Source organism: Gobio gobio (genome assembly GCF_949357685.1).
Source record: "Gobio gobio genome assembly, chromosome: 24".
NCBI lineage: Eukaryota > Metazoa > Chordata > Actinopteri > Cypriniformes > Gobionidae > Gobio > Gobio gobio.
In genome coordinates this window covers 22976823-23002751 of record NC_137120.1, presented here as the reverse complement: position 1 = coordinate 23002751, position 25929 = coordinate 22976823, and the positions used below count along the sequence as shown (strand labels likewise).

Here is a 25929-nt window from a genome sequence, read left to right as displayed (position 1 = left end):
ATGGAACCGGAATCGGAACTGGAATCGTTAGGTGGAACCGGAACCAGAACCGGAACCGGAAAATTTCTCACGATTCCCAACCCTAATAAAAAGCAAACTTGACGGGAAAATGTGCGGTCCTTCACGCAAGCTCTGACCCAGGCGTACGCACAAAAACGGGTGAAATGAGAAATGGCGACATCGTCGGCAGATGGAAGAAACACGTGAAAGTGTGTGAAACTGTAGACCATTGTGTAAAAGAAATGGCAATACTGCCTCTGATAAATAACATGAAGACTTCACAAAGCAAGTCTTACAATTAACAGCCTACACGAACACGTTTGATCGATCTGCAGTGTAAAACAAACAAAATCAAACGAAAATTACAACAGAAATGCAAATTAACACATATTTGCAAAAAGAAAAGTGAAATATGTTCTGCAATAATATTGGCATGTTATGCAATTCATCCTCATAATAATATGGTAAATAGAACGAAATAATGTACAAAACTGATATTCTCGTCAAAAAATCCGTCTGGCGGAGCAGATATAGATGCAATTAGATTGACTGATAGATAGATAATTAGGGAGATAGATAGATAGATAGATAGATAGATAGATAGATAGATAGATAGATAGATAGATAGATAGATAGATAGATAGATAGATAGATAGATAGATAGATAGATAGATAGATAGATAGATAGATAGATAGATAGATAGATAGATAGATAGATAGATAGATAGATAGATAGATAGATAGATAGATAGATAGATAGATAGATAGATAGATTGATAGATAGATTGATAGATAGATAGATAGAATGTCTTCATCAGCTACGGAATCATGTTATTTATGCATATGCCTTTAGTTTGTTTTATTTTTGATAAAATAACGTATGACGTATGTCTCAACCATTCAGAAAGCAGCAAGAAATTACATTTGCCTATTATTTCTATTATTTCTAAATAACTATTTCCCATTTCCACGTAGATTATAACTGACATCTGTAGCTTGTCAGATGCAATTAAATGGATGGAAATAAAATCACAATGCGTAATGACGCACAATGGCTGATCTTGCACTCTTAGAAGATGTGGCAAATGGAAGGAGTCGGACACACTCAGGCGATGGAGCGCTAGACGCTTTTTTGCCTCGACTTTGATGTCTGACCATTTCTTTTTTATTTCGGCCACGGTCCGAGGTTGTGAGGCTACAGTATTTACGGCGTCTGCAACCTTTTGCCATTCAAGTGCCTTTTTGGCATTAGTAATGCCCACACTGTGCCCCTCCAAAACAAAATTTTTCTCCTCTTTTCCACCTCGCCAACGATAACTTCTACTTCAAATTGAGTGAAGTTACGTTTTTTTTATTTCCTCTCTGTGTTTGCCATGATTTCGCAATCGATGAATATTAACTTGTGGGCATTTCACAGACTATTTATGGGCAACTATGGGCGTGACATGAAGCCGCAAAAGCTTGCGCTACTTTTAGAATTGATTGTGATTTATTAAAGGAAAACTGCGTAGGATGTGCGTGCGCACGGTTTTATAAATCCGAATATTTCTGTGCGTACGCACGTCCTATGTTTCATCCGTAAGCCACTTCTGACGCAAATCCTACGCAAAGTTTTATAAATAAGGCCCCTGTTCAGTCTGTAAATTTACTATCTGAGTAACCATGCACATTTGCTGTAATTCTGCATAATGGTTAAATTTTCCCCAAATCATAAGTTTAAAGCCGCACTAGGTAACTTTTGCTCTCGGGCTCCCCCTACAGTTGTGAAACAGTATTGTCCTCTACTACTGTCGTAAACGGTCATTCTACATCAGGGGATGCATCGCACGTGCATTTGTTAACATGACAACTATGATAGCCCTGAACACTGCAGGAGTTCACATGCAGGTGTTCTGCTTGCGTCGCGTGTGAAATGTCTTCATCCCAGGTACAGTGGCATATGTTTCAGCATGTCATATGAATACAATTTCATGGGTTTTATTTTTTTCAAACGCCAAATGATCGCGATGCTCACGTTTACAAGCCAGCGTCATTATAGTAGCCTAGTCTATTGGTTCCCGTTTTACAGAATCTATATGATACTTCAATTCAATGTTTGAGTGGTAGGTAATAACCATGTATCGTCAATATTATAATATCAAGCTACCATAGATGAATCTGCAAATTCGAAAAATCGATTTGCATTAAAGCTTGAGGAAAGACAAATAAACCAATATCACAGACATGTTAGGTATCCTAAAATATGATTTTGTATGTTAAACGTATTTACTTGCAAGAATGTAGCCCCTCCTCCTTCAGCTCACGCCAACGAGCAAACGCTGGCCCAATGTTGATCCTTGTCCTGCCTTTAATCCGATCACTTTCTCGTTTTCTCTTTTTGCTTTCCTCAGACAAAACCTTTGCTTTCTTATTTTTCTGTGCTGCTTCGGCCATGACTATAACATTCGGCAAACAAATGATTTGCGAGCGATTTTTTCACGCACGTCCGAATTTAAGGAAGTGGGGATGGTGGTGGAAGTGACGTATATGCCGTAAAGCAGTCTAATTTTGTAGTTCTTTTTGTTCTCGGGTTACTACCCGAAACCCGAAGTTTAAAAGTACGATTAAAAACGATACAGACCCCGTCAGGCTATGGCAGACGTGTCATTCAACCTATTGTAAGTCGATGTATCATCACAAGAGTTTTGAAAATATATTATGAAGGTTGAAAAGTTACCTAGTGCTGCTTTAATACAGTCTGTTGCATACATTTAATCAGCTGCTGTGCCCGTCTTATGATGTGATTTATTATCAAGATGCGGACGCTAATGTGTGCTTTGGTCTGAGCGCTGACATGATGCGTCGGCTTACATTAAATTTTGTTTAATTTGATGGTTTTGTGGCCAGTTGTCACCATATTCCGTTGAAATAACAATGAAATAATTGTGTGATGCAATTATTTGTAATGATGAAATGCATTTTTATTACTGTTTTTTTTGTTATTGTGATAACTCTCACGCTCACTCTGATGTTTGCTTGTGGCATTTCTTGTCAAATGTAACATGCAGTATTATAAAAGATAACACTGTAAGATGACTTTAAGGCTGATTTTAGGCTTAGCTTACCTTTTTCCCTGAGAAAAAAGGGGGTGAGAGGGCCAAGGTCCAAGAGTCACGGCTCGCTACTAGACAGAAGTATAATGGCGAGCAAACCGCAATTTGAATTGCGTGTCCCTCCCTGCCCTCGCTACATTACAAATGGGGATATACGCCATTTTTGTTTGTTTCAGAGCGGAGCATGCACAGTGTTCATTCATAAAATGTCCCGACGTATAAAGAAAAGAATGCACAATCGGTAGTTTTAGCTCCGCTCCTGTTGGCTGTCTTCTCGAGGGAAGAAAGTCTTATGCAAAGTGGCTCAGATCTCACGTTTGTTGAGGCAACGCGTAAATCACGGGTCCACAATACATACTGTATTTATAATGTTGCTATAGTTGTTTGATTCTTTTTGTATTTTAGACTATTCTAATATGAATATTCAGCCTATCATTCAGACGGTGTATACTTGCCTGGTTGTTTCTTGGCTTCATTTAATATCTAAGAAATTAAATTAATTAAGAAATTAAATTAAATATTTGTCTGGCTTTGAAAAGTTAGATGCCTGTATGAAAATACTATATTCGGCCTTTCATCCAGACAGAGTTTTCTTGTCTGGTTGATCTATGGCTGCATTTAATTTTGAGGAATTAAATGGTAAATACTCATCTGATTTCGAGAAATTAGATGTCTGTAATAATATACTATCCTCAGCCTTTCATCCAGAACATTTTTTGCTTGTCTGGTTGACATTTGGCTGCATTTAATTTTGAGGAATTAAATGATAAATACTACATTTATAAAGTACAATAAAGTACATTTGACTTTGAGTCCTCTGAACTTTGACTTTGAGTCCTCCAGTCCTCTGAAGGCAGTACCCTGGCAGTACCCTCCGGGGGAAGTGGTCAACACCTCTTATACAATGCCCATTTCCCTTCGATGCCCGAGGGGGCCATTCTGCCAACCTTGTATGCTTCAGGGCACAATGGTGTCTAGTGAGCCCACATCTCATTGTCCGCCCGGAAAGGTAGCAGCACTGAGATGCTAGCACCCTATGAGGAGGGTCCAGGGACCAGCTCGGTTGTTCCCTGCCAGTTCGCTGCTCCAGGGCACCAAATTGGTTGCTCGAGTAACACCAGAAACCAGTCTCGAGACACTGGTTCTCTTAGTAGATTTTTTGGCAGTGTGGAAGCTACAACCAAATATATCTCAGTGGGTCCTGCACTAGAGCCCCGAGTAGGCTCTGGTTATGGAACAGGAGGTAACCATGACTGGTTTGTCATGATAGATCTTTAGGATGTATACTTCCTTATTCCATCCTTCCTCAACTCAGGAAGTACCTCAGGTTGCTTTTATTACTTCAACGTTTGGTCCTTTTTGGCTCAATTTGAAGCATATGGTGGTTCGGCATTGAGATGTCTTTGCCCACATAAAAGTATAGGGGGGTTAAGTTTGAACGCAAAGAAAAGTGTGATTTCTCCATTGCAGAGGACCAATTTTTTAGGCGTGTTGTGGTATACGATGAAGATGCAGGCCCGTCTATCTCCTGCTTGTATCGTTTTGATCCTCACAGCCGTGAGCAAGATAAAGCTGTCAGTCACACACTGTCAAACAGTTTTGAGACTGTTAGGTGTGATGGCAGCTGTGTCCAACAGGATACCTTTTGGCCTGCTGTACATGAGACCTTTACAGTGGTGGCTCAAAACCAAAGGGTTTCACTTAAGGGCAACCCGTTCCACATGATTAAGTTTATGTGCAGGTGCTTTGTACTTTGGTTATGTGGAAGAATCCTAGGTTCTTGTCCCAGGGTCCTGTGGGAGCTCCTTGTCATGGTGCAACGCTTACGATATATGCCTCCCTCACGAGCTGGGGAGCGATTAGGGTCTGTGGAGGGGTCATCATCTCTCTTGGCACTTAATTGCCTGGTGGCCCAGGCTCAGGCTCTATATCCCTGGGCACCGAATTCAGGGAGCAGACATCCTATCGAGGCAGGGGCTGAGGGAATGGAGACTCTACTCTGAGGTGGTGGGGCTCATATGGAGAGAAGTCGGCCAGGAGGAAGTGGATCTTTTTGAGTCTCAGTAAATTACACACTGTCCACTCTGGTTCTCCTGCTCGTATCCAGCCCCCTTGGGTTGGATGCCATGGTGCAGACGTGGCTAAGGCTGTTTGTACAAGGTTTCCCCAGTCATTCTACTCCAGGATTCCTGGAGAGCAGAGTTATGGATGCTGTGGGTTTGGCCTCTAAGTGGGCCCAACTCATAGACTCCGGTCTCTCTACTAAGGTTGTTGAGACCATGCTTCACTCCCTGCAGAAAGAAACTGGAAGAAATCATCAGCTGGATCCAGTTAACTGCCCGGTTGGTCATTGCTGGAAACCCTGCAGAATCGATTCTCCACAATGTTATCCCCTACACTCTAAAGGTTTTTTTGGCCTAGTTGCTTACCACGCACCTTTAGGTAGTGTCTTTGGGATGAAACCTGTTGGTACCTTGTTTTATCCAAGGGGCATCGGATCAGGAGGAGTATGGTGGCTTCAAAAGCCTTTATAATAAGGGGTATCCCTACAAGATATGTGTAATGTGGCGGGCTGTTCCTCTCCGCAAACGTTGTGTTTTCAACCTAGATTTGGGCTTCACCCCTGGGTCCCAGGTGCTTCTGTCTTAGATGTGCTCGCCTGATTTCACACAGGCAGGCACTGGTCAGTACGGCGGCGTGGGTATAAACGTTTCCACAGCATCATTCTCGACGCAATGCGAGTTCACTTTAAAGGGAAACGTGACCTTGTTTCCCTAAAAAGGGAACGAGACGCTGCATCGCCCTGCCATATTTCCGGCGTGCCTGTGATCGAATTGCTTCAGCCTATCAGGATCTGACATTATTTTGTCTAGGTCCGCTTTACAGCTTATTAACCAATGATGTTCTGTCACACCATTGGACTGATTTTGCAATCACGCAGAGGTGTTATCACAGCATCATTGTCAACACAGCGTCTCATTCCCTTTTCAGGGAACCAAGGTTACAGTCGTAACCGAGATGTTTTTTACACTTAAAGTTCTCCACCACCTGAAAAAGTTTCACAATCACTGCTTTAAAACGGTATGTGTGTATGACAGTATGTTTTTGTCACTTACCTTAAATTACAAAATGTCCCGATCAAATTATAGTGTCTCATCAAATTTCAGAACACCTGGAGGATAATGACTCTGTGAAAGCTGTTACTTTGGACACATGTGATGATAAAGCAGAACAAAGAGATCAATCTATTTCCACAGTGTCAGAAAAGGACAGATGAAGGACAATGGAGGTAAAACAGTATGGAGAGATGAATGAACAGGAAGAGCTAAAGAGACAGCAGGAAGATGAAGCAGGGAGAATTTCATGAAATTGATTTGTGATGATATACCTCTGTGCACACTGTTATTTAAAGACCCCATGGGATACTTTAATGAACAGCATTTGTTTTTCTTCCAGATTTATCGTGAACAGGAAGTGTTTACCATAAATCTGTTAAACAGCAAGCAATTCAAAGGGCTTGTCCTTATTTGTATAAATAAGGTGTAAATGTAAATAAATAAATAGGTGTGTTTATATTTAAAATAAATAAAACAAATAAATACAAACTAAATTATTTATGCTATTTGTATTATTTTTTATTTATATATTGCAAGCATTCACTACTACTAAATTCTTTTTGGGAGTCACACTAAACAATGTTTTCTTTATCAGTTAACTGGAAAAAAATAAACACAAATATTTAAACATAATTTATACTATATTCATTATTCTATTTAAATATAGTAAGCAATCATCAGAGGTTTAAAGAGTACCTGAAAACCATACTTAAGTAAAAGTACAGATACCTTACAGCAAAAATGACTCCATTACAAGTTACAAGTCACTAGGCTTGCTGCGATAGTCGGTGTTGAAGGTGTTACCGGTGTTCAGTCGCAACACCGGTTACATAACTTGACCGCCGCGGCATCGGTGGAGTAGTACAATCATTTATTTCAGTTAGAGAACAGATACTACAATTAAAAACTGAACTTGTTTGCTTAATACAACGTGAGCCGAACGAGAGTCACAGCACAGACAAGCAGCAGTGGTCAAGATTTCATTCATCACGAGAGTGAGGAGCTGACAGACAAGTTGATGGCAGAAGATTTGGTTTCAAAGTGAAATGTAAAGGCACCTATTTAAGCGAGTTTGTCATTGTACTGTTTTGTTGTTGTATTTTTTTTTCATTAAGAATAATAATGATCCCAACCATTCAAGCAATCCCCGAATTGGCGCTAATTCTAAAGCGAAAGTAAAATGCGTGCTGCAATTCATAATAGTGCGTGTTCATAATGGTGCGTGCCAGACATGATTTTGCAGCACATACAGTATTCACATAGGCTATTCATCTAAACGGCGTTGGGATGTTCATTAACCGTATAACGCTGCGAAGGTATGTCAACGTTCTTTTCACCCCAAAGCAAAGTATGATCAAGAACACGAATGCGTGTGTTGGAGAGAGACGCACCACGCACGCAAAGAGAACTATAAGAAACTGATAAGATACTGATTTTAGTTGGTGTAGCCAAGGTTAGGCACACAAATTCACTTATATAGGGTTCCATAGACACGCAACTCAATCTCATGAAAGTCTGTAGCATGAATTGTATTTATCGTTTAATTTATATGCAGAAATGAGAAACTGCGTATCATATGCACGTAAAAAGTTATTTCTGCGTATAAATTGAACGATAAATACAATTCGGGCTATAATTACGCATTTCATGATATCGTGCACGAGCACAGTGTGTGTGTTTGTAAGTGCTTTCATAACCCAGGGGGCCTACCGTAATAGCCTGCACTGGGGCCCGTCATTACTAAGTTACGCCACTGGTGCGTGTCTATTGGCACGGAGCAGACAGTGTGTTTTCAGTTCATTCCTATAGAAGCTCAACTTCCAAAGGATTATTTGAAAACACTTGCATTGCTCTGCACTGTCATGAATGCCTGTGTGGCCGTGCACGTTTTAATTTTGCTTTGCGAATTAACAATTTATAAGCGAGGTGCAAAAAAGGGAAAAACTCTGATGTCGCCCCCCTCCCGGTGATACCGGCACGCGCCGATTAACCGGTGGGAAAATTTCTTCACTGTCACATCCCTACAAGTCACTAATTTCAATACGACTTGAGTAAAAGTCTTAGGCCTGCTTTCACAAACAGGGCTTAGATTAAGCCAGGGTTAGGCCTTAGTTCAATTAGGACATTTAAGTAGCTTTTATAAATGTGCCTTAGAAAAAAACACTTTACTAGGCTTAAGCCTTGTCTGTGAAACCAGTGGTTAGAGTATCTGATTTTAACAGTAAATCAGTATTTTACTCGTACACTCTAAAAAATGCTGGGTTGTTTCAACCCATGTGTGGGTCAAATATGGACAAACCCAAATATTGGTTTCATTATTATTACATTTTTGGTCTTTAGATTAGGGTCCAATTCTCACTAGCTAACTATTAACTACAACTTTAGCCTCAATAAACTCACTGCTTATTTGTTAGTAAGGTAGTTGTTAAGTTGGGTAGGATTAAGGGATGCAGAAAAGGCATTAATATGTGCTTTATAAGTACTAATAAACAGCCATTATGCTAGTAATATGCATGCTAATAAGCAGCTAGTTAATATTGGGAATTGGAATCTAAATGTTACCAAATTTTTAAACCCAACGGTTTAGTTTGTCTATACTTGACCCAAACATGGTTGAAACAACCCAGCATTTTTTTGAGTGTAGGCTCAAAGATGCACTAGTCCTCAACACCCAATAGACATACCAGTGAAAAACAAGAATCAGTTCATTTGTGAGGAGAGCAATCACATGTTTATTTTATACTGCAATCGTCACCACAGCCTCTTAAACACACTCCAGTCTCAGTTAAGCAAAATACACAAGATACAGTACATTCAATGCCCTGTAGAGGGCGATATTGCTTCTTTTGTAGCAGAAATAAACCGCTGCAGAAAAAGTTAGGTGCAAAATGTAATGAGTAATTGCATTACTCATCATAAATATATTGGAGTAAGGGGTACATGTACTTATTTAAAAATATAGTCAAGTAGGGAGTAAAAGTTACTAATATGTTTGCTACTCAGTCAAAGTACAAAGCAGCCAAAAATATACTACTGTTTGGTGGGCAATCATACTAACCTCTGGTTAATGTTTGTTGTTTTCTGTTTCTGTACAGGCAATATGAGACAGTGGTCCCGCTGGAGGACCCCATCATTACAGAGGTCACCTCTACACTGCAAGAGTGGTCTGTCCTGTGGAAGCAGTTGTATGTGGTAAGTACCGAACCGTCTGACCCGCTCCTCCTCCTCCATCTTGACAAATATTACAGGAGAGGCTGGATTATAGTACTTGCAGTGATAGACCTGCTCGAAGTAGTAGACAGTTTGAGTGTACAATATTTTGGTAGCAGTGTTTGAGAAGCTTCTAGCATTTATGAATCTTCAGATAGAAGAATGTTTAATTGTCTATTTTTCTTTATGCCTCCCTCCAAAGTTTTTTTGTCTAAGTTGTTATCTTAGATTAATTGATGAATATCAAAGACCACTTTTAAGTGACCTAAGCAAAGGCACATGAAGATGATTTGAATAATTCTCAGGCAGGAGAGGCTTTGTGGAAACGGTGAATGCGGTGCTCTCCTCACACAGAGAGACTATGAGATCTGACAGAGCCCTTTATGTAAGCCTGTACTGAGGATTACCAAGCATTAGTGTACGACATGACAATGGAACTCTCTCTCTCTCTCTCTCTCTCTCTCTCTCTCTCTCTCTCTCTCTCTCTCTCTCTCTCTCTCTCTCTCTCTCTCTCTCTCTCTCTCTCTCTCTCTCTTTTGGGATGTCAGACATGACGTAACCACAGAGATTTTAACAACATTGATTCGTATCATTCGTCATTGCTTACTGCCATTTTGTCTATCTAATGCTCAGCACTGAGAAGATGACACAGCATTTTTGTACACATGCTCATTATAAACTTATTAACACTCAATTTAGCTGCAAACACACGTTATGAATGTTACTTTTCTTACATTTTGTTATAAAAACAACAACAACAACATTTATTATTGTTGTTAATGTTATTATAATTGTTATATTAATAATATAATATTGATTCATATAAAATTAATAATGATTAATGTCAACAACATACAATATATTATAATATATTATAATTAGTTATCAAAAACCAAATCCTTGTGGACAGGTACAAATAATAATAATAAAAAAACTTTATAGATTTATTATCATTATTATTTATTTATATTTATTGTATTATTAATTATATAATAATAATTGTGGGGTAAGAAATTAGTATTATTATTATTTAAAATGCTGTATAGTCCCTGAAAGTTTTAGTCTTTTTTGCTTAAAATGTTTTTTTCTAAGTATTTTAGATGATTGAAACAATGTTTGCAGTATACCAGCACCCATCACAGCAGAGAAAACAGCTTATTTTTGCATTTTCCTCTGAGGACTATTTTTAACTGCAACATGGTTCCTCAAACTCCTTTTTGTTCTCAATCATTTCACCAATTCAAAGACATGAAAGCTTGTAATAAGGCTTCCAGGATTCTGACAGCACTCGTAATGCGGCTCAGAAAATAAACGCTAATTTGGTGGCCAGCTGAATCAAGGATGACTAATTCGTACTGATTTAGATTGCGTAACAAGGCGAGCACAGAGCATTGCAAGGCTGCGGCTCAGCAGATACCGAAGATTCATGCTCCGCGGCTCTGGCTAAACGTGGGCAGGACAACAAGCAGCCACGCAGTCACATGGAAATAGTTGTTGTAATGGCTTGTAATAGCAACTGTCTCAATTAAGATCTCAATGTATCTGGGACTCCAACCAAAGCCACCGCTCTTATCAGAAACCAACGCAGGCGATAAATGTATTTGACTAATGAATGAGCAGTATTTTCCGAATTTGCAGTTTGGCTGTTTCTGGTCTGGCAGATGCATGTTGTCATTTTCACATTGCCGTGGATGTTATTAGCAGTATGTTCATATTAGCTGTTAGTTTTGGCTGAGTTTGAACTGACAATCAATCTGCTCAATATTAGTGCAGTCAATTGATGATTAACGAATTAACTAATTAATCGCGATTAAACACACCTTACATTAAAGTTTTTAATATATTTTTATGTTATACTTTCACTTTTTATCTCCAAAATAATGTAGAAACAATGTAAAGACAATGTATATTTTAAATATCTGTCTAATAGCATCTTTTTACTAAGCAATATGAATGAAAGCCAGTATCTCTAGCTGCGTTTCCATTACAGATTTGCGTAAAACTTTGCAATATTTGACAGCGTTTCCATTAACCAATGTAATGCGACTAAAACTTATTTTTTTCCTCTCGTGATTCCAAATCATTCCAAAAATGTTGGTAGGTTTATTTATATCCCAGCCACCGCACTAGCCATTATTTCTAATGGAAGGAGACGTATGCGTGTTATTAAAGCATTAATGGCAAGGGAAGCCCCTTATACTTGAGCGGCCATGTATTAGGTGTTTGTGGGTGTTTCTGCCTTATATCTGTTTCTTTGTTTAGAATGCAGTATTTCTGTAATTCTATTGTCTTTTATGAGTTTAATAAAGAACTCTGTCTAGTCTTCCATTGCATTTTTGCGGAAATTTCCTTATTCGAATTGCCTAAAAAACCACCTCATGCGAGCGTAAAAACTTTTTTGCAATATATGGGAGTTTTTGCAAAATTTACGCTTTTCCATTGGGCGTATTTTCAATTTGCAATTTGAAGGGTAATGGAAACGTGGCTACTGATACCAATACTGATGTCTTTTTTTCCTCAATTATAGCTATTCAACATTATTGAAAGCTATCGATTTTAACAGTTAAAAGAATATTTAATTAAAGTGAATTATTTAATTAAAACAATCTTCACATAAACCCATTATAATAAATGTCACATTTAGCTGTGCCTTTATTATATCATGTTTTTTTCCAGGCGGGACGGTTCAGATTTTTACCTGCCCTGCTAAATTGCACAAAAAAGTTATTGTTTTCATGGTTTTTGACCCATGTAACCTTGTAAACAGTGCTTTAAGATTTTCAGGTAGGTCTAACAGGTAGGGATTATACAGAAATTGAATAAACTTATCAAACACTTCACAGTCTTCACTGCGTAAATTATAAATTAAATATAGAGTAATCATTATTAAAACTGCAAAAGCTATTCAGCCAAGAACAGTGAGTGATTTTGTCTTTAGCTGCGTTTCCGCGTTTTTGCAGGAACTATCTCCAGGAACTAGGGACTCAGGGTGTTTCGACTGAAGGGACCAGGGTCTAAATGAAGTTCAGTGTAAAAATTCCACCCCTCAGAAAGTCCCAGCTCGTGAGGTAGTACTTTTTCAAAGTTCAGGAACTTTGGGGGTCGGGGGGACTTGGGCGCTGAACATGCTGATTGGTTGAGTTCACGCAGCATTTTGATTGGTTGACTCCACGCAGCATTTGATTTAAACTACCATTTTTAAAAGTCTGTTGCGGTGCGTGCAGAAAGAGTTGTTTGCTATTCCAATCAACAATGGAGTTTGAAAAATACGATCGATGGAACGATGATGAGGTTCAGGCTTCATTAAAGGGTTAATTCACCCAAAAATGAAAATTCTGTCATTAATTACTTACCCTCATGTCGTTCGACACCCGTAAGACCTCCGTTCATCTTCGGAACAGAAATTAAGATATTTCACTATACAGTAAAATACACGGCCTCATGAAGCTTCGAAGCGTTATGAATCAGCGAGTCGATTCAGCGGTTTGAATTGCCAAAGTTCAGCAGTTTGGCGGTTTGACACACGATCCGAGTCATGAATCGGCTCGATGATTCATAACGCTTCGAAGCTTAATGATGCCTTGTTTTGAAATCGTCATCACTATGTAAGTCGTTATTTAGGGTTTTTTTGCGCACAAAAACTATTATCGCTGATTCATAAAGTCATTTTAGAACCACTGTAGTGAGATGGACTTTGTAACGACGTCTTTAGTACCTTTTAAGGGTCTTGAGAGTGAACCGTGCCATTGTGCCAATGGAGGCCTTTCAGAGCCATCAGATTTCAACTAAAATATCTTCATTTCTGTTCCGAAGATGAACGGAGGACTTACGGGTGACGAACTACATGAGGGTAAGTAATTAATGACAGAATTTTTATTTTTGGGTGAACTAACCCTTTAAGCTTATATGCAGAGGACGAAATCCAGCGGGAACTGAAAAGTCGCACGCAGTCCTACGTCACGGGACTAATTTGACTAGTCTTCATAGTACTTTAGAACGTGATGGAAATGCAGACAGCAACAGGTCCGGGGGGAAAAAGTTCCGTAGACAAATTGCTCTTTGTAATTTTAGGTGGAAACGTGGCTTTTGTCTTTTGTTCTTTGATTAACCTTAATGACCGACAGCAGCAGGTTTTTTAGGCTGCTGTCACTCTAAGACCTGCCACACATGACCCAGATGTGACGCACATCCTATTTTCTCACAACTCTTTGCGTTCATTTAACACTTTAAGACTCCTTTAACTCATTTAAGACTGTGCTTACGATGATACTCTGCAAAATGGGAATTTTTGCGTAATTTGGTGTGTTTTTATCTGTTCACACAAAAAAAAAACTCCATGCAGCTCTGCAAGCAGTATTCTGTACCAGTACAGATTTGATTTATTTTTTGCTTCTTATCATGCTTGAATGGTTCAATAGCTCTTGAATGAATGATAGCGTGATCATATACTGTAGTGCAGAGTATATATTAGCGCTGTCAAAATTAGCGTTCATTTTTTCTGTTTAACACATTAAAAAAATGTAACGCTTTTAACTCAGCATCCATTTTTTTTGTCATCCTTGGGCTAGCGTTACATTATATGGTCACGCTCTTATTCATGCAAATGCTTTTAAACTATTCAAGAGCGACAAGACAAAAGAGAATGCGCTGTCTGTGAATGTCCTGACACACACAAGATGCACAGAAAGACGCGAGCTAGTAACATGAGCACAGACAATGCACCAGAATCGAGTTTTCTTTCACGCTTGAACGTAGCCTGGATGTCAGTCTGGACTTGATCCGTTGTGGAGCAACTGTGCTCGAACCAGAGCTGTTCAGACCAATCAAATTGTCAGGGCGGGCTTTATACGATGATGGACAGATGTAACGTAACCATCCACGTCACCAAAGAGTGCTTGGGTTGAATTTGTTCTAATCCTAAACTGAGAACTTGTTCGTATATGCATTCACCTTTACTATTTCTCTCAAAAATGATTGATTGTGTTGGTAAGTATCCTTAAATTATTTTTACAACACCAGCAAAGATCGTTTACACTCATCTTCTTCTTCTACTTCTTCCAGCATGCGTGCAGTTGAGTTCTGTTGACAACTCTGCATTGCTCCGTTGCTCTGATTGGTTGTAGGTCTATCCAATTGAGTGCAGAGGCATTTTCTTTCCTGGTTCGGTTGAAAGATGCCCCCATAATCACAGCCCAATAGAGCAGTAGCTGACTCATATTCTGACTAGAATCTAATGCCAAAATGCCCGTTTTGTCGAGTGTTCTCATAAGAGCAGCCTTATGAACTTCTAGAGAAAATGTGCGTGACAGCGCGTCAGATCCGCATCATGTTCGGCAGCGGCAGACCTTAAAGTGACAGCTGTGATGTCCGTCATTAATGTTAATCAAAGAACAAAGATAAATTAAGCTTTAACAAGGATTAATCTATATTTAATTTGTTATTCATGCAGTGTAGAGTGTTTGATAACTTTATTCAATTCCTGTATATGTCTAACAGCTAGGAAGGCCACATGAAAATGACATTTTTTTATGATGGGTTTATGTGAAGATTGTTTTAAGTTATTTTTTAAAGCCTAATAATTGTTGAAATTGATATAGCTTTCAATTATACTGTAATGTTGAATGTCTATCATTAATGTTTACAAACAAATCTATTTCACAGAGACTTCAGTAGCAGTATTAGTATCAGTGATACTGGCCTTCATTCATAAAAAGATGCCATTACAACATATATTTAAAATATACTGTTGTTTCTACATTAATTTGGAAAGTGCCTATGAAATTATTACAATATAAAAATATTAAAAACTCTAATCGCGATTAATTACAGAAAAAAATGTGCGATTGATTTGTTTTTTTAATCGACTGACAGCACTAATTAAGACAGGATAGCTAGAAGCGTCTGTTTCAGGTCTCAGATGGACCTCTCTGTTGTGTTCACTATTTCTGTATGAAACTGATGGATCATGCTGAGTTTGCCTTTATATTGACTGACAGGTTTTCCTATCGGCAACCGCTTTTAAAATGCAACACCGGGTCAGGAGACGGCCACAGAGAGACTTGTGAGTGATCCGCACCCTTGGCATACAGACAGAAATCTGTGGGATTGGGATGAGCTTCCTTTCTGGGTAGAGCAGAGTGACAGTGAAGTTTTGTGTCATGATATGAAAATCCTCAAAGCGTCCATTTCCGCTGAAGCCTGTCACATAGCGTACTGTACGAATGACCTGAGCCAAATACGTGCATATTTTATGTGTTTTAAGGCTTAGTCATGCATATATTTGCTAAATGTGTTGAGGCGCCAAGCTAAAATGACCAACTGCGATTATAAGTATACCAACTTTTATGACATGACTATCCTCAGATTATGGGAAAGTGCTCAGTTCTCAGATGTTTCATGAAATGAGCTGTACTGTACGTCGCTCATTAAAATATCTAAACTCTCCAGAAATATTTGTTCAGCAACATTCAAATCAAAATAATTATTTTGTCGAAAAGAATTGAACATTATTGCTTTTCTCATAAACTGATAGTGTATGAAAGATCATTTTGAGATTGTTCTCTAATGCATCATGTTTTAAAATGCTGTTCTCTCGCAGTCACTTAAGCGTTCGGTCAGCCTGTCATCTTTACGGTAAATTATATTTACTCATGTAGAAGGATGCAGCTGTCAGTGTGTCATGTGTCATTAACCCAACTGTAGAAAGAAAAAGGAGAAAATCAGAAAGGAGAGCAGTGAAATTAAACAGGGAATAATTTGAGACTTTTTGTGATAAAAGGCCCCTTAATATCACATTTAATCTTCTGCTGAGAAAAACAAAACAAAAACAAAACAAAACAAAACAAACGGCAATAAAACACTTTGATTTGATTTTTCTGACCAATTTCAAAACACACATATCTGTTTTGGGTCAGGTTTGCAGAAATCTAGTTTTTTTCTGTTCAGAGTACAAACAGCTAAAAAGATTTTATTTATTCATTCTTTATTTTTCCAGGAAGGTCCTGTTGAGATAAAAATAATCTCTTCTTCCAGGAAGTAGCCAAGATGGCCAAACCTAAATTTCACATTAAAAAATCCTTTTTGTTTTGTCTGTTTTTTGTTCGTTTTTTGTCTCGTTTTGTATTGTTTTAATTAATTATTTTTATCGTTTGGTTTGGTTTTGTGTTGGTTTTTGTTTTGTCTCATTTTGTTTAGTTTTTTCAGTTCTATCTTAGTTTTGTCTGTTTTTTGTCTCGTTTTATTTTGGTTTTTGTTTTGTCTCGTTTTGTTTTGGCCTTTGTTTTGTCTTGCCTTGTTTTGACTTTTAGCTTTGTATTTTTGTTTTGTTTTGTCTTGTTCCCTTTCGAAAAGGGAACTTGCACTGCGTCTGAACGACACTATGGGGATATAACGTCACAGCGTGACAGGTGTCTGAAATCACTATAAAATCACGTAATCCTATTTACCGGCGACAGCCCATGACGTCATCAACGTGCGACCCGGAAGTATATGAGGGCTCCTTGCAAACACACATACACCTTTTCGTCTTCAGGGACTGTCTGTCTGTAAGGACAGGGTATCTGCAGGTTTCATCAAGTCAAATTTAAGACTTTTTAAGACCTTTTTAAGACCATTATGAATTAAATTTAAGACCTATATAACGCAATAAAAAAAACGTACAATAGGAAATGCAGAATCACAAAATGACTCGCAAAGCAAATTAAATTTATTAAAATTGAACAAAGTATTAGTAAACTTGCACTTCCTCATAGCTCAATCCCATCAGGATTAATATACAAACACACTACCAGTCAAAAGTTTGAGAATGGTAAGACTTTTTAATGTTTTTACAGAAGTCTCTTCTGCTCACCAATGCTGCATTTATGTTATTAAAAATACAAAAAATCTGTAATATTGTAACAGTTCTGTTGTGACTGTTCTCTATGTGAATATATAGAAAAGTGTAATTTTTGTTTTTCCCCGTTGTTGTTGTTGTTTGATTAATATGAACTACACAGACAGGAGTGTGAATAGACTAGGCTATATTGGGTTGCTTTCACTTTAAAACCTACAGTAATGCGCCTAGAAATAGAACACATTCGGTACACTCAAACGAGCGCTGACAGGCGGCAAACGCGTGCACAGAATCCGCAGCAAGTCTGACATCTGTCCGTGTGGCAGTAGCGAATCAGTTCGGGGTTTACATCGCTTTTTTAGTGCTATCGGGAATATCATAATTTTATTTGGTCATTATGCGAGAGCAGGTAAGAAAGATTCGCCTTCGCTTTCACGATCGCGTGAACTGGAAGAACTGGAGAACTGAAGAATAAAATCCGTTTGATGTGTCTGTGGAACAATCCAAAAGAGCCTTGCGCCAATAACATGAAAGCTGATTGGCTGCTATATAAGATGCATTCTGGTCTCATTTGTAGTTGTAAAACAGCGAACTATAGATGGACTAGCGAAAGAACGAACTACAACACACACACACACACACACACACACACACACACACTAAAGCGCTGCAGGAGCATTTCAATGAGCAAGAGGTAGCGTTACATGGACGTAGGAAAATAAAGACCCGTTTAAAATTATTTAAGACCTAGAACTCAATACATCAGCGAATTTAAGACTTTTTAAGGCCTAACATTTTGATTTTGAAATTTAAAGACATTTAAGACTTTTTAAGATGCCGCGGGTACCCTGAAGGAGCACTGTCAAATTACAGGTATTTAGAAAAGAAAAGAAAGAATTCTAGGAAGGCTGAACGCTTTCTGAAGTGTGAAGACCCGTGCCCAAGGTTCTTGTTGCCCGGTAAAACACATGAACTCTGTGTGATGTGTTTGGGTGAAGAGCATGCACAGGCAGTTCTCGATGGAATTGCCTGTGCAAATTGTTTGCGTTTTTCCCTAAAAACACTCCGCTCTTGTCTGGCTCACTTCTCGAGGGGAGAGAGTTCGGCATCTAGTCATGGGGGTCCCATATGGAGCTCGCCGATCATCTGGAGAGGAGTGTGAACCTCTCAGATGGATCACCGGCTGACGAGGGTGAGCTGCAGGTCGAGGTGGAAGATGAGAGTCTTCAACCGAGCTCTGCAGCGAGTGCTCTGCTGAACGAGCAGGAAATGGCTGATGAGGGTGGTGATAATAATCAGGAAGAGCCTGAATCCTCTCAGCAACACTGCCGTATTCTGAGTTGCTGGATGTTGTGGATTGCACCATGGGTAGGCTCAGCTGCCTTGGCGGCGCGCTAGGGGAGAGATTGCTGAGAGATTGTTGCTAGCAGGTTGTAGGCCTCACCAGGCCTCCCTAGAAGGCTTGCTATCATATAGAAGGCCTCGCTAGGCCTCTTTGAAGGTGTGTTCCAGAGTCAGGGTGCTCGGGCAACTAGCATGACTTGCTATCAGGTGGTAGGCCTCACCAGGCCTCCCTGAAGGCAAGTACCGATGTATGGCATCTGGACAACCAGCCTGGCTGGCTATCAGGTTGCCTCCCTGAAGGTGAACTCAGCTGCTCAGGGGGTTAGCATGCATTGCTGGCAGGTAGTAGGCCCTACCAGGCCTCCCTGAAGGCTTGCTTTTAGGTGGTAGGCCTCATTAGCCTTCCATAAAGGCGAGTTTGGATGCTCTGGCAGCCGGCATGAATTGCAATCAGGTGGTAGGCCTCCCTTAGGCCTCCTTGAAAAACTTGCTATCAGGTAGTAGGCCTCTCTGGGCCTCCTTGAAGGCGAAGTTCCCAAGGTTAGACACTTTCTATTACCAGTTCTTTGCAGAATAGAATCTATGGTAGTTTAGCCTACAGCTGGGGGTTACCCACCAGGCAGGCTCAGGTGCTCCCCTCACTGAGGGTTGTTTATGAGCACACAGCCGCCTGAGTCTGATTAGACGGTCGCAGGCCTCTCGTGAGGCCTCCCTGTTAGATCAATCTGTAGGCCTGTCCGGCCTCCTTAGTGCTTTTAAACATAAGTGCTTTGTAGATCCTTGGATTGAGCAACTAGACTCCCCTCGCAAGCAAGGGTTGTAAAGTATTGCTCTCTGGGATACCCGTCTCTGAGTTTCGGTCTGAGAAGGACTGCCAGTTTTTCAGTCCCTCAGTCTGGATGCCTCACTGAGGCAGCGTCCGGAGGCTCTGTTTCTGAACAGACAGGGTTGGCCAAACCGAAGTGTCCAAAATAAAGGGCAACAGGTCAGGCCTCCCTGGTGGCATTCGGGTGAATATGTTCCCCGGGTAGTGATTTGGCTGGGGTTCCATCGGGTCCCCTAGCCACATTCCCTTAAAGGGACCTCTTCTGTCTGGGTAGGACCTCGTGCATATGCATTAAGGTTCCTCTTAAGGCTTATAGCTTGGGCTATGACTGTAGGGGATGCAGTCACTGACAGCTCAGTGTGACCTGAGGGGTAGTCGTTCAGGCATTTCACGTGAACTTGTTTGTTCTGACAGTTGTCACTGCCAGTGGGCAGGCACTCCCCTCAGCATGGCGGCGTGGGTATATCGTTCCCATAGCGTCGTTCCGACACAGTACGAGTTCCCTTTTCGAAAGGGAACGGTCTCAGGTTACATATGTAACCTAAGTTCCCTGAGAACAGGGAACGAGACACTGCGTCATTTTGCCATGCATCGGGGCCTGCCTGCTAAACAGTCCCTTCAGACGATAAGGTGTATGTGTGTTTGCAAGGCGCCCTTATATACTTCCGGGTCGCACGTTGATGACGTCATGGGCTATCGCCGGTCAATAGGATTACCGTGATTTGATAGTGACTTCAGACACCTGTCACACTGTGACGTTATATCCCCATAGCATTGTTCCGACGCAGTGTCTCGTTCCCTATTCTCAGGGAACATAGGTTACATATGTAACCTGAGACCGTTTTGTTTTTTAGTTTTATCTTTGTCTTGTTTTGTCTTTTTTTTGGCCATGTTTCAAATGAAAAGAATCTCTTCTTCCAGGGAGTTCTGGCCAAGATGGCCAATCCAAAGTTTCACATAAACACCCAATACACATAACATATTATAATCAGCGAAACAATAAATAATTATCATACTTCAGAAAATTAATTGAAACAACAACATAGTTCACTTATTACAGTCTGTATTCCTATTATTTCTTTTAAGATATTTAAAGGAGTTGTTTCCAAAGGAATAATAGCTTGAAATACGTTCCACAAATTGAGCAGTTTTCAGTTGGATACAAAACAAACAAAACAAAAAGCAAACACAAAACAGAAACAAAGTATTTTTTGCTGTCAGTCTGAACAAATCACAAAATTAAAATGGTTTTTATTTGATGTTTTTATTTCAATTCATGTTATTGATTCACTCATGCACATGTAACATGCCGCTTTAATGCTTCAGCTGGGCTTCTTTCACGCAGGCAGTTATTTTGTTCACGTCAAGACCCGTTTGGTGCAGCCCCCATTTGCGATGTTGCCTGCAGGGCGAACCAACAGAGATGTAGGATCACATGTGTTAAAGCTTTTTTCATTTTCGTTCCGACAATGTGATGAAACCTCATGTCACACTGTCACTTCATCCTGGTTAACTGTCACTCATGCCCCCCTCCACGGTCCACATGCTAGAAAACCTTTTCATCCTCTCACCTTCCGTCTAGACCTGGTCCATTTTAGAATGGCCATGTTTCATCTGTACAGGATTTTCAGTGGTTAGCATGTGTATTGCTGTTCTTCACAAAGAAAGACAGTTGTGGAATAGTCATATTTTTTAGTGCACTATTTGAGCAAAATTCCTTTTTGGTTTGTCTAATTTTGTTTTTGTTTTGCCTTGTTTTATTTTTTAGTTTAGGCTTTTTGTTTTGTTTTTTGTTTAGTCTTGTTTTGGTTTTTAGTTTGGTCTTGTTTTGGTTTTTAGTTTTGTCTTGTTTTGTTTTTTTGTTTTGTCTTTCCTTGTTTTGGTTTTTAGTCTTGTCTTTGTTTTGTTTTGTCTTGCCTTGTTTTTTTGTTTTTTCTTTCCTTGTTTTTTGTTTTGTTTTTTTGTTTTGTTTTGTTTTGTTTTTGTTTTGTCTATCCTTGTTTTGGTTTTTAGTTTCGTCTTTGTCTTGTTTTGGTCTTTGTTTTGTGTGTTTTTTTTTTGGCCATGTTTCATCTGTACAGGATTTTAAATGGTTAGCTTGTTTTCTTGCCGTTGTTTGCAAAGCAAGACAGCTGTAGAATATTCAACATGAAATCAAAATGGACCCTATTTAGTTTCTTATTGCACTTTCTGTGTCTTATTGTACATGATTAATCAACATTAATATTTGTATTGTCGCTGAACAGTCCCTGTCCCAGGCTATTGAATAATGTTAGGTATATACAGTATAATAAGTTTTGAGCCATAATAGCTAACTGCATTTTCTCAGTTTTAATACAGATTAAGCTCAGCTGACAGCATTTATTTATGGCTTAATGTTGATAGCCACAAAAATAATTTTGACTCATTCCATGTTTTGTTTTTTGTTTTTTAAATAGCAAAAATCTGGGATTCGGTAAGGCACTTACGGTGGAAGAGAATAGGACGTTTTTTCTTCTTAGATATAAGAGTCATCTTAGATTTATACTGACACCTAATGGTGTAGATGTAGCTTTAAAAAATTGTAGTAAACGTAGCACAGTTGTTTTGATTAGTTGTTTACTAATAGTTTTAGTAGTTTCTCTACCTCCAGTTGGTTTTGCACATACTGTTGACAACTGACCTCAATAAAGTTTTTGACGATGGAAATACAGTGTGAGTTGTCTTTAACACACTGTCACATTCAGAGACACTTTGACCCCCACAGTTCACCTCTGTCTTTCCTGGAAACACATCGCAGAACGAGTCAATGTGTAAATCTGTGCAGAACACACCACAACCTGGCAGCACGATTTGCCTCAGGCTGTGTCACCACACATTTCACCTTCCCGGGTCATGACCCCTCACCATCTGTACACGTCACATTTAGTATGTGTACCGTTCAATGTCGGCTAATGTATTAAGAAAAGTGTTGGAGGAAAACAAGGATACACCACATGTCTAAAACAACACGATTACAGTCTTCAAGTACACGTTCCCCTAGAAAACTATCCTCTTCTACTTCTAACACTGGCTACAATTTACATTGTAAAACCCACAAATTCAATCCACAAAAATCAAGTGATTTCCTTCATACTTTTACATTGGTTTTATTTTAGTCACAGTTCTTCTTTGGTGGATACTGTCTCCTTACAATTTGGAAGTCGCGATGCAATATTAGTTGGATTAACGGAATTTGGTTGCCTTAATTTTGACTTGCATTATGACGCATACCCATTGATAATTACGACACTGTTGTAAATATGATAATTCTTTCATGACTCGAAAGCATCATGACAAAGTGTTGAGGAAGGCCACATGCTAAATAGACAACATTACCCTGGGTATCTTGAAGAAACAATACAGATCTTATTAGTCTTTCTGTCAAATGGCTGTAGGCCTGATTTTGGTTTCTGATTGGTTGTCATTTTAATTGGCGTTCATGTTGACAGCAAAATGTTTCTAAATGTCGAGACACTCATTTGTGAATTGCTTCTTTAGACGTGACACATTTGTCAGTTAGAATAATCATAGAAACGGCATTGACACACGTTCAAACAAGTGGCCTAAATATCTAACAAATAGAGTGGTGTAGGGATGATTTCAAAACCCGGAGGACTAATTAATCACTTCCCTCGTGATGGGTTTAATAATGGGTTTTTCAGTTTATGAGTAAACTAAAGCCTGTGGTAAACATAACTTGACAATACGCAAAAGTGTTGTTCTACAATGTAAACTGCACACACTCGCACAACTTATTGTTAACTTACTGTTGTAGAACAAAACTTCAAAGTATCATCAAGTTATGTTTACCACGGACCTTATTTTACTCATAAATAGAAAAACCCCTTCAAACAAAACCCATAGGAAAAACTTGAGGGAATCAGGGGATAATTAGTCTTCCAGGTTTTGACATAACAGCAGCTAATATAGAGTCCTGCAGGTGTGAAGTTCATAGGGTCCCTATGCAGTGTTCACTGCTCCCGCCACACTTGACAGGGAATATGTGTGTGTGTGTGTGTGTGTGTGTGTGTATTGTGCTAATAAAACTTAATAGTAATATGGGATATGATAACATAATTTTGAAAAATAAAAGAAGTTAAATAATTCATATTGTTTAATTTTTTTACATTTTATTTTAATTTAATTTACTATTGATTCTTTGGTATACATAACATTTACATAATAACATACCATACCATCAAATTAATACTAATTAGTGACAGTGTTGTTTTAGTATCATTAAGATACTTTTTAAATCATATTTTGAATTATTTTTCCTTGTTATATTTTATGTTTTAATTTTCATTTAAAAGTTTTAGTAGTTTTGTTGTGCATTTTTGTCATTTTTATTAGATTTCTTAAAATGTATTTTTTTTTATTAATTTTGATAGTTTTAGTTATTTTAGTATAAAAATATACAAGTATAAGCTGAAATAAAAACATTTTTTATTCTTTATTTTATTTCAGTTAACTTTTATTATATTTCAAGTATCAATAATAATAATAATAATAATAATAATAATAATAATAATGTGATAACATTATATAAAACAACATTTTCATAGATATAAAAATAAAAAATATATATTTATTTTTAATTTTCAGAAATGTATTTAAATGTAATTTATAATTTAATTTTATTGTTGTTAAACATAAAACTTAATACCAATATGGAATACTTTTTTTTTCAATACTAATGTTATGACATGAAAACATTTCATCATTTAAAAAAAAGAAAAAAGATATAGATTATTCTCATGTTCCAAAACTTTCTTTCTTATGTCAAGTACAGAAGTAGATATTTCACAGATTTTCCAAGCTGTTCTTTTCCAAAAAAAAGGCATTAAAGTAGACTCTGTGACTTTTGCTTGATGCTCCAAGTCTTCTTATGCAACGGAAAGACCAACCAAAAATGTGTGCTTTGCATTTAAGATTTTATCTTTTTACAGAATAACAGAACAGTCATTTTCACTGAAAATTGCAGTTTCATTGCTTCTTGCACATTGTGATGTGTGATGTGTTTTTGCAAATGATATTTAAGAACTTTGCCGGTTTTTTAAATATATATATATTTTACAATATAAAAATATATTTTGTAATTCCCTTGCATTATATGGAAAAGAGCAGCATTATCATTCTGCTAAATATCTACTTTCTAGTCACACAGGTTTGAAACAACATGAAGTTAAACTACATGACTAGTTTAATAATTCATTAATTTTCAAATGATCCTCAAAACATTAAATTCTGACATATTAGTCTCACGTCCTTGGTGAGCAAAAACAAACTCAAATACTGATATGATATTCCCGTGACTGTGCAGATCGTTGGTCATTACTGGCCTCTTTCCGTACTAACGCCTCTGTCTGCCCGAAAGCAGGAATCATAGTGTCAGTGAACTGTGTGGGCTGGCGCATAGTGTCTGACTAGCCTGCCAAATTGCTGTTACTAAGGCAACCCCCCTCTCCAATGGCAGTCGCCGTAGAGGTGAGGGGGCGATCTTTGTGTACGCTGGGCACCCGGACCTCTGTCCGGATCAGCCGGTGAAATGTCTTTTTACCTCAGATCTTAGGTAACAGAAGGGCTGGAATCATGCAGACGTCAGTGTACCAGACCCTCGTGAACGGAGTGTCCTGTTCCAAAGCACTGGAGCATTCCTTTGATGCTGTCTGCAGAGAAACACACAACACGACACAGACTCTTATTTTAGAAGCCAAATGATGGTAAATAAGATTTTTCTTGGGGTTTTGAAATCATTTGAGTTCAGTGTCCTAGAGTCTAGACCAGGGGTGTCCAAAGTCCGGCCCGCGGGCCAAATGCGGCCCGGGGATGAATTTCAAACGGCCCGCAGCACGTCTATTAAAATGTATTATATGTGGCCCGCCACGGATCATTTACAAATCGTGCAGTTTCACGATGTCACCGCAAGGTGGCAGTACTAGACTTTAGGCCAGGAAAACAGCGCCAAAGCAAAGCGGAACGAAACAGCGCTACTTGTGCTCTGCGCAACTCACGAGCTCTGACTCTGAACAAATGTGTTTACCTGCTGAGTGTCTCGATCACGCGCCCACTAAACAGCCGTGAGAAGTGTTCGAGTTCGGCGCAGAGGTCTCCGGTACGAGCTGCGAATCTCTCTGTGATTTGATTTAATTTAAATCCAGTTTAACAGCGCTGACTTAATCAAGAACACTAACGTGCAAATCAGCTGAGCCGATTCAAAACAACAATTCGCATTTCGAATTTATCATGGATTTACTGTGGTAACACCTGTAACCGTGGTAATTTGTCAGAAATGTAGGTTAATATCAAATTTTATTTAATTTGTAATGTAGAAATGTATTAAATGAGTAATAAAGGCCAAATTGCAGACTATTTTTTGTCATAAACTTGCAGTTTTGTGCATTTGTATTTATATTTCTATAGACTAAATACCATTCTAGATATAGAAATATATATATACATGTATGTATTACTTTTTGCCTTGTA

At 38.7% G+C, this 25929-nt stretch overlaps 1 protein-coding gene across 1 annotated transcript in view; it reads left to right on the top strand.

Annotated features, from left to right (window-relative positions):
- dock3 (dedicator of cytokinesis 3) overlaps positions 1-25929 on the top strand; it is a 314866-nt gene that overhangs the window by 138511 nt on the left and 150426 nt on the right. Inside the window, exon 5 of the mRNA XM_079807891.1 lies at positions 9304-9400. Within this exon, the coding sequence (XP_079664017.1) occupies positions 9304-9400 (97 nt within the window). The remainder of the gene's footprint in view (positions 1-9303; positions 9401-25929) is intronic.